General features: G+C 41.9%; 1 protein-coding gene across 1 annotated transcript; it reads left to right on the top strand.

Annotated features, from left to right (window-relative positions):
• Nucleotides 1-432: 432 nt before the first annotated feature.
• On the top strand, nucleotides 433-8,909 carry LOC112874576 (F-box/LRR-repeat protein 15). The gene is made up of 17 exons (XM_025937962.1): nucleotides 433-1,226; nucleotides 2,451-2,718; nucleotides 2,822-2,954; nucleotides 3,344-3,443; nucleotides 3,533-3,730; nucleotides 3,822-4,092; nucleotides 4,213-4,311; nucleotides 4,393-4,481; nucleotides 4,592-4,691; nucleotides 4,783-4,953; nucleotides 5,176-5,328; nucleotides 6,109-6,269; nucleotides 6,354-6,552; nucleotides 6,956-7,419; nucleotides 7,885-7,948; nucleotides 8,214-8,303; nucleotides 8,388-8,909. The coding sequence occupies exons 1-17, from the start codon at nucleotides 826-828 to the stop codon at nucleotides 8,463-8,465; spliced, it is 3,039 nt and encodes a 1,012-aa protein (XP_025793747.1). The 5' UTR covers nucleotides 433-825; the 3' UTR covers nucleotides 8,466-8,909.
• Nucleotides 8,910-9,235: the final 326 nt, after the last annotated feature.

Here is a 9,235-nt window from a genome sequence, read left to right as displayed (position 1 = left end):
GTCTACCCAAACAAGCAAGGATCATAATATATTTACACTGACATTTTGCCCCACCGCTGTAGCCCCACATGTCATTGAGAAACGTGCCGGAATAAAATGGCCGCTCACAACTGCACAGGATAACACATCCTCACTGGTGCGGGGCCCACCACTGGTAAGTATGACCGACATGTCATTGACCTAACCCCAATTACGCCACACCGAAGAGCATCCTCCGAACTCGTTGCCCCACCGGTCATCGACTGCGAGCGAGAAACTATCCCGAGCCCCGAGGCGCACTGAGCAAGCGCAAAGCCCACGCAAGAGCACGGCCCGGCGGAAAACTACGCGTCACTAGCACCTGGGGCCCGTTACGGCCGGCCCTACCCGTCATCCTACATCACCGCACCATACAAAATGGCCGCGCCCCACCACTCCCTCGGTCCGAGCCGTCCCTCTCAATCCCCCACCCCTCTCTTCGCCCCCCTCTCCCTGAGCGCTCGCGAGCCTGCGGTCACCACCACCGCCGCCGTCTCCGCGGCGCGCAGATCCGCCCGTCTCGCGCGGCCCCATCCGAGGGCGCCTGTACGGACGTGACGAGCAACCGCCTCCCGCCCACCTCGTCGGAGACTCGCTCCCGGATCGCTCGCGCCAGCAGCAGCTGTCGCCGTGCGGGAGCGGGCCGGGCCGATTCGACCGAATCCGGTGGAATTCGCTGTGGCGTGGTGTGGAATAGGGTGAGTTCCGTCGAGTTCCGTGTGGGGGAGGCGGGTTCGGGGGCCGGGCGGCCGGAAATGGCGCCGGGGGTGGTTCTAGGGTTTGGTTTTGGTGTTTTGGCCTGAAGGCATGGCGGATGGGGGGCGGATGAAGGGCGTGGAGGGCGCTGGTGGTTGCACCGGTGACGAAGAGGAGAGGAATGAGGAGGTGCGGGAGGAGCTGGAACTCGGGCTATCGCTGGGGCGGCGGGGCTGGCACTTCCCGCCGCGGCAGGAGCCCGCGCCCCGGTCGCTCAACTGGACTGCGGTTCTGCCGGAGTGGTACACCGATGCCGCTGGGAGCTCGCGGGCTGGGGAAAGGGCCTCCGGCGGACAACTTATCCCGTCTCTCGGGTTCCGCGACATGTTGGGGGCTATCCTAGACGGCCCCCATGCGGGTGGCAGTGTGGATGTTGGGTGGGGCGACATGGACGATGAGGATGAAGACAGAGATCTGCAGAATAAACGGCTCAGAGTGCGGCGCTTTGGCGAGTAAGTTGATGCGAAGATTCCTTTGCCTTTTGAGTATTTTGTATGCTAAGGAGTTCTGTTTAGTGTTTAAGCCTTTTTTTTTCCATTTGTTGATTGTAGTTTTAAGAAAACCTGGGTGGTGAAACTGAAAAATATCTAGGCTTCATGCATGACATAGTTGATATTAAATCGTAACCTAAGGTCTTGTTCTTTTGCAAACACATGGAAGATACCTAAGATATGGTTTGGCACATGCATGCGAATTTGACTAGTGCATTTTCGGATTTTCATGTATGTTGAAACACTGTGCCCATTTTAGCAATCATATCCAAGGCGTCATGTAGTTCCTCGTGCATGTGCTCTGCAATGGAGTGGTTGCTTTTCCCTGGTTTGAAAAAGAACCCAAAAATGGATCAATGGAGAAAGTGCTTGCTGCAGCCATCTTGGGTGTAAGCATATATTTCCTGCTATGACAAGTTTGACAACAGTACTATCAAACTTTACTGGGCCGTGGTGACATGGCACTTGAATTGTAGAGACCTAGAGCAGGTTGAATCTATTGCAGGGCATTTAATCTAGTTACCTCCTTGTTGAAGTTAATTTTCCTTTCCTTACGGCTGCATGGTATTTGTGCTGCATTGTGCAGATACATATAAGATGATAATTGAAATACGTTGACTGCATGCTTAGAGCTGAAAGGACTAGATTCTGCTTTCACATGCTCAGAACTGTAATATGCTTGTAGCTCTTAGACAAAAGCCAGTATGCTGATTTGCATATTTTTAGCAAAATTATTAGTCACAAAAAAAAATTTCCATAGACACTCCGAAAAAGTTTTGGAGCTTCTTCACATTCTATAGATATAGATGAATCAGGCCACATTAAATAAAATTTTGGGGAGTTCCGACCTTTCAGTCTATCTTTCGTGTAAGTATATGACTGTACTTTTATATATTGTTTTTTCATTTCTAACTTTTTTGTATTGTTTCTTATGTTGTAAAATGAACAACTTTTTGTGATATTAAAATTATTCTAGACAGTTTCATGTTGAACTATGCAAGAGGATGTTATCATGTAGCTATACTCTGTATACAATCAGTAAGGAGTACAAGAAAGTTGCATCTACTGTATCTTTGGAGAATTATCTCCTCTCTTGTTAATCATTATCTTGCTTAGTGATTACTGATGGATGACATGTCGGTGCACACATTTTGAGCTATGCTAAGAGGTTCTTCTATTTTGCAGAGAAAGCCCACAACATTCTGGTGCCAGTGCCACTCCCTTTGGCTCTGAATCATTTTTGCCCATTTCCGATGAACATGTTCATTTCAAGCTGTCTTGTTTCCCGGAACATGAATTGGAATTTGGCCTGTCACTTTTCCCAAATGATGGTGGTAGTGAGAGCCCAAGAGATGCCAATAATGAGCTAGTTGATGATGCAGAAAACTCAGGTGGAAGAAATTCTGAAGATGTTGGAATAAAAATGGATCTGTCTGACGATCTCCTGCACCTGGTGTGACCAGAGTTCCTTTTTTCTTATAGTTTGTTATAGTATGAAGGTAATGCTTGATTTTTGTGATTTTAAATGTACTAATTTCTTAGGTTTTCCATTGCAGATATTCTCTTTCTTGGGTCAGAAGGATTTATGCTGTGCTGGCGTTGCCTGCAAACAGTGGCGATCTGCTAGTGTGCATGGTGATTTTTGGAAGTGTTTGAAATTTGAGAACACTAGGATATCGCTGCAAAACTGTAAGTCAGTTTATTGGTTTTGTTTCCTTCCATCTCACTTTGCTAATAGTTTTAATTCAGAATAGTATTTGCTTTCTATTTATTTTCTACCACCTCATGTTTGCAAATAACTGTCATGTTGACTTCACATTCAAACTTGACCATCAATTTGTAAGAAAATACCTACAAAGCCTTTTTAGTTTAAGGCCTATGACGTTGATTTTATATTTTTTAATCAATAAATATGAATTACATTACTCCACTTTTCATCCAAACTTAGCATCTTGTTGTTTTTGAAGGCTGTGGCATCCAAAGAAAATCTATCCATCCTCATCATCATTCGTCACTCTTTGTGATCGCACTGGATTTTTACCTGATGTTATTCGTGTTTAACTATGTTGTTCTTGCAGTTGTTGATATTTGTCGTCGTTACCAGAATGTAACGGAACTCAATTTGCATGGTGTCATAAATGCAGAAACACTAGTTCTGGAAGCAATAATGTTTTTAAGGTCTCAGACTCTTCTCCCTCACTTTCTTTCTCTATTGCTGCTAATTCCTTTGTCCTTTTATTGTATTTATCGAATGGAGTATCTCGTAGGCATCTGAAGACATTAACAATGGGCAAGGGACAACTAGGAGAACCATTTTTTCAAGCTCTGGCTGAGTGCCCATTATTGACTACCTTAACAGTAACTGATGCTTCTCTTGGGAGTGGCATCCAAGAAGTAACTGTTCATCATGATGGATTGCGTGAGCTTCAAATTTTGAAGTGCCGTGCACTCAGAATATCTGTCAGGTGATTAACCTTTTTTCCTTTTGTTTTTCTGGTAGTGTATTAACATAGTTACATGGGTCGTCTGTCTAATATTTGTTACTCTATCATCCAGATGTTCCCAACTTCAAATATTGTCTTTGAGGCGAACTGGCATGGCTCATGTATCACTCAACTGTCCTCAGTTGCTTGATTTGGATTTCCAATCCTGCCATAAGCTCTCTGACAATGCAATTCGTCAAGCTGCTACAGCTTGCCCGTTGTTGGCAAAACTAGATATGTCATCTTGCTCTTGTGTTACTGATGAGACACTGCGTGAAATAGCTAGCTCATGTCCAAATCTTTCTGTTCTTGATGCATCTAACTGCCCCAACATTTCATTTGAGGTTTGCCTTATTCGGTGCTCTGTTTTTCATTTACGTCTTCAACAAATTCTGCATACGAGTATCAGCAGAAAAATAATACCTGACTTTTTTTTTTGGGGGGGGGGTGGGTCTGATATGAAGTCTGTGAGGCTTCCTATGTTGATAGACCTGAGATTGCTAAGTTGTGAAGGAATTACGTCTGCTTCCATGGCTGCAATAGCTTATAGCCGTCTGCTTGAGGTAGTGATTCAGTTTCTTTGGCACAATTTTGTAAACTTTCTGATGAAAGAACTAAAGGAGCTTCTTTGACACTTGTTGCAGGCGCTACAACTTGATAACTGCAGCCTGTTGACATCAGTGTCATTGGATTTGCCAAATCTTAAGAACATAAGTCTTGTGCACTTACGCAAGTGAGTAGGAACTTGTTTTGCATCATAAATTTGTCTTCATTTTTTGCTTATGTTTTTTTTTAAATTCAATTGTTATTGTTTACTATATACTGTATTGCCCTTCGTTTTAGGTTTGCTGATTTGAATTTGCGAAGCCCTATGCTTTCTTACATCAAAGTTTCCAGATGTTCAGCACTTCATCGTGTTAGCATAACATCGACTGCGCTTGAGGTTATCTCTATGTTTACGTGAAAGTTTGTTATGGTATTGATGGATAATACTTCTGAACAATACTGAGTGCTAAATTGGTGCATGTCTACAGAAATTGGTGCTGCAAAAACAAGAGAGCCTATCTAGCTTGACATTGCAATGCCGCAACTTGATCGATGTGGATCTTAGTGACTGCGAGTCATTAACAAATGCAATTTGTGAAGTCTTTAGTGATGGAGGGGGTTGCCCTATGCTCAGATCATTGATCCTTGACAATTGTGAGGTATGGCGTGTTACATTCATGCCCCCTTTGTGCTTTAAGTTGGAGAAAATATCTTGCTATTTAAATGCATCTGAGCTACGGTATTATTCCACCTTGTTCTACATTGTCGTCATTTTGTCATAATTCTTGCTTTCAGTTGTTCCTTTTATTCTTGTATTTTCAAGATATTAGTGCCAATCTATTTATTATACTGAAATTTTGATGGTGTTTTTGTCTTTTCAGAGTTTGAGCATTGTGGAATTGAACACTAGCTCTTTGGCTAGTCTCTCTCTGGCTGGTTGCCGCTCGATGACATTCTTAAGACTCTCATGTCCAAATTTGCAAAATGTGAATCTTGATGGCTGCGACCACCTTCAAAGTGCAGCATTCTGTCCTGTAAGTCTACTGATAAGTTCTGAGGTGCAATACATATTATTGAACTGTTAGTGAACTTGTTAGCTGATATTAGATGCAACTTTGTCTTCACCACTTGGATAGAATACGATGTGGCATTTTAGGGCAAGGCTTTGGCCTCTAGAAAATAAGAAAACCTGTAATTTACTCTTATTGAACAGTGTGGGCTATGGAGGCACGGACTAGGGTTAAATGCACCAGAAAGGCCGGGAAAAGTAGGGGGAAATGGATTAATATTCTGGTGTAAAATAAGGAGATGCAGAATGCTCTTAGTTATTGTGCCAGAACAAATTTGGGCCAGCATTCCAGTCTCATCTTTGACTGATATTTGATAGCTAATCAAATATTATTGAAAATGGATGCTAGAATGATGAGAAGAGAATTTATATTCATACCTGTATGAATCTGTTAAACCAACTGCCAAATTTTGAATACTCATAACTAGTGATTGGATTGGAGCTAGGTAGAGTAATTCGGTGATTTTTTATGGGCTACATGACCTTGTTTTATAACATTTCCTTCATGAGGAACTTGTGAGTTGTGATAACTGTTTGATTTATGTGAAGACAAGGGGCGAATGGATCTGGTAAAAAAACAGGGTGTTCAGGTTTTCTATTTGTTCTGGATGAAAGGATATACTTATATAGAAGGAAAGCAAATACTGGAGTATAAAACTAAAGTTAATAAGTGATTAGGTCTCTTTAATTTCTTCGATCAATATATATGTACATTCTGATATTGGTTGTATGGCTTCTTTCTAAGGTTGGCCTTGAATCCCTAAATCTGGGAATTTGTCCAAAACTAAGTATTCTACGCATCGACGCCCCAAATATGTCTATATTGGAGTTGAAGGGTTGTGGTGTGCTTTCTGAGGCTTCTATCAATTGCCCTCTTTTGACATCCTTAGATGCCTCTTTCTGCAGGTTGTGCTGTGGCTTCCAAAACTTTTGGTTTATGCTATTTATTGGTACTTACTATTGATGTACTCATTCTCTTTTCATGTTCAGGCAGCTTGTGGACGAGTCACTGTCTCGTATGGCAGAGGCTTGCCCTCTGATTGAACATCTTATCCTGTCATCATGCCTGTCCATTGGCATCGATGGATTGTCGTCCTTGCAATGTCTTCATAAGCTGACCTTGCTTGACCTGTCTTACACATTCTTGATCAACTTGAAGCCTATTTTCGACAGTTGTCCTCAGTTGAAGGTAGGCTTGATTGTGATGCTGTTTAGACTACTTCTGTTGAGGATCTTGGAATATAGTAAATTAAAAATAAAAACCTTATTGAAATGGATGTGCCATTGTTGTACAACTAACAGTTACTCTGTGCTGCTTATTCATATGTGCATGTAGTGCTTTAAATGTTTGTATATAGTTTTCATTCTATGTTATGTGAACAACACAAAATGAGTATATCTTTTTCTTATTTTCATGATTGGAGTAGCCGTGGCAGTTCCCTTTGTTACCGTTCCTTTCTACCATTTAGATTTCTTACATGGAATTAATTGGAATTGAGTGATTTTGGAAATTAGTTGTTAAATATGATAACAGAGCGTCATACATAAATAAGAGTATTGATTTGGTCTGTTCTAATGTTATCTTTTTGCAGGTTTTAAAGCTTTCAGCCTGCAAGTACCTCAGTGACTCACCGTTAGATGCCCTCTACACAGATGGTGCTCTTCCATTTCTTGTTGAGCTAGATCTGTCCTACTCATCCATTGGGCAGACTGCAATAGAAGATCTTCTTGCATTTTGTAAAAAATTGGTTAATGTGAACTTGAACGGATGTACAAACTTGCAAGAATTGGTGTGCGGGTCAGATGATTGCAGTTCTGTTGATATGCCAGTTGACTTTTGCCCACCAAATTCTGCACCAGCCAAGAGTGAAGAGATCAGTGAGCAATCTGGTCGTCTGCTTGAAGTTCTCAATTGTACCGGATGTCCAAACATTAAGAAAGTTGTTATTCCTTCAATGGCAAACTTTCTACATTTGTCCAAAATCAATCTTAATCTTTCAACAAACTTGAAGGAAGTGGATTTGACGTGCTCCAATCTTCACTCGTTAAACTTGAGGTAATATTCATGTTCATTTCTACACTTACCATTTTTATCCATGCTGCATTGATTGTGTTTATGACAAATCAGAATTTCATATCAAGGGTTTCCAGCATTCCCACTAGTAAATGTAGCGTTTGCAAAAATTTGTCAAAAAAGCTTGTATTCAGTACACATTAAGTTAAATAAACCAGCGAAAATGCAATGTCAAATTTGCTTTAGATGTCAAAGATCAAAATAGACAGGCAGTCAGTCCGGCAGTTTTCATCACTGGCACTGTTTTTTGAATGTCAATATCGAAGATGAATTTGAAATTGTTCACTTGTAGGTAGGTATACTAAAGTTTATGTGTATGGCATACATGTTATTTTATCAATTTTTTTGAAACATAGCGACATGCTGGATTATCATATTTTTGGTGGGGACACCATATCCCCTGGTAACCAGTGAATTTCCCTTACAACATTTCCTTCTGTGTTTCAGCAACTGTAGCTCGCTGGAGGTTCTGAAGCTTGATTGCCCAAGATTGACCAACCTCCAACTTCTGGTACTTATTTTCATGCAACCTTCTGTATTGAAGTTATAAACTAGCATGGTTAGCTTCCGTGAGTGAATGAATTGGTTCTGGTTTTGTTTGCTTGTCGCTTTGATACTTGTTAATTCCGTCAGTTGGTTTAGTTTAAGCCTTGGTTTGTTTCTCTTGGTTTCATTAATTGTTCACTATTGCATCAGTGGGTTTTGCCCAATATACTTAGTTGTTTTCTGTGCTACTGTTGCATCTACTTAACTGATGTAGTGTCACTTTGTCCTAGGCATGCACCATGTTGCAAGAGGAGGAATTAGAATCTGCAATATCCCTTTGTAGTGCGTTGGAGATACTTAATGTACATTCTTGTCCAAAGGTAAGCTGACATATTTTGTGCACTAGTCCAATCCTGTGTGCTGTGTTAAACTTGGTCTTCTAAGAAACCCATGTTTGTGCACAGATCAATGCTCTGGATTTTGGCAGGCTCCGTGTGGTCTGTCCCAGTCTCAAGCGCATCCAGAGCAGCCTCATCTCATAATACAGAGGCTGCTACCATATAAAAGGAGTGCTATGCATGCAATAAGCCTCTGTCAGGATTTGAAAAAACCGCTAGTCAGGAATAGCCCTCCATGGTCTCTTGTACATAGTACCCAAGCATTGCCGCTATATTGCATGGCATGGTATATCATGAGCCAGGGGGCGATGCAATCAGCAATCCTATTTCTCCAGATGATTCAAGTGCTATAATAAAGTATTTTTAGCTGAATCTGTTTTGTTGCCGGAGATAACCAAAAGAAGAAAAAAACACTGTTCATGTTTGTTTGTATTCCTTGTAATTGTACCGATGAAGCAGTCAGATCTGTACCCGGTTTATATGCGTCAATAATCATGTTTGGATAGGATTTGGAAATTGCTTTGCTGCTTGGTTTGTGGTTCAACTTTGTACAGCTTTGTTTTATTGTAATTAGAGTGCAGTGCAGCATACGAGGCTTCATTGTGGCAGCGCAAAGGTTAGCTAAGAAATTCTGAGGCTTGTTTCCCACCTGTTGGGTGGATGTGCGTTCGATTTCCTGCTGCAGGTTAGCATTCCGCAGTTTAAGACATCATCATACCCTGAGGCGAATTTGTGCTAATCTTTGACCGGATCCAATTGCTCTTGGATGAGTTGTTGCTCGGCTGGCTGCCGGCGAACGTGTAGTCAAATGTCTCGTGTTCGTGCGACCCTGTTCGCTAGCGTATGTGGGTATGCCGCCTTATGCGTTGGCGCTGCGCTGTTCACTGCTGCATGCTTAGCCTCTTGTCGTGTGA

This window comes from Panicum hallii, chromosome 9 (genome assembly GCF_002211085.1).
Source record: "Panicum hallii strain FIL2 chromosome 9, PHallii_v3.1, whole genome shotgun sequence".
NCBI classification, from domain to species: Eukaryota; Viridiplantae; Streptophyta; class Magnoliopsida; order Poales; family Poaceae; genus Panicum; species Panicum hallii.
This window is presented reverse-complemented; position numbering and strand designations above follow the sequence as displayed.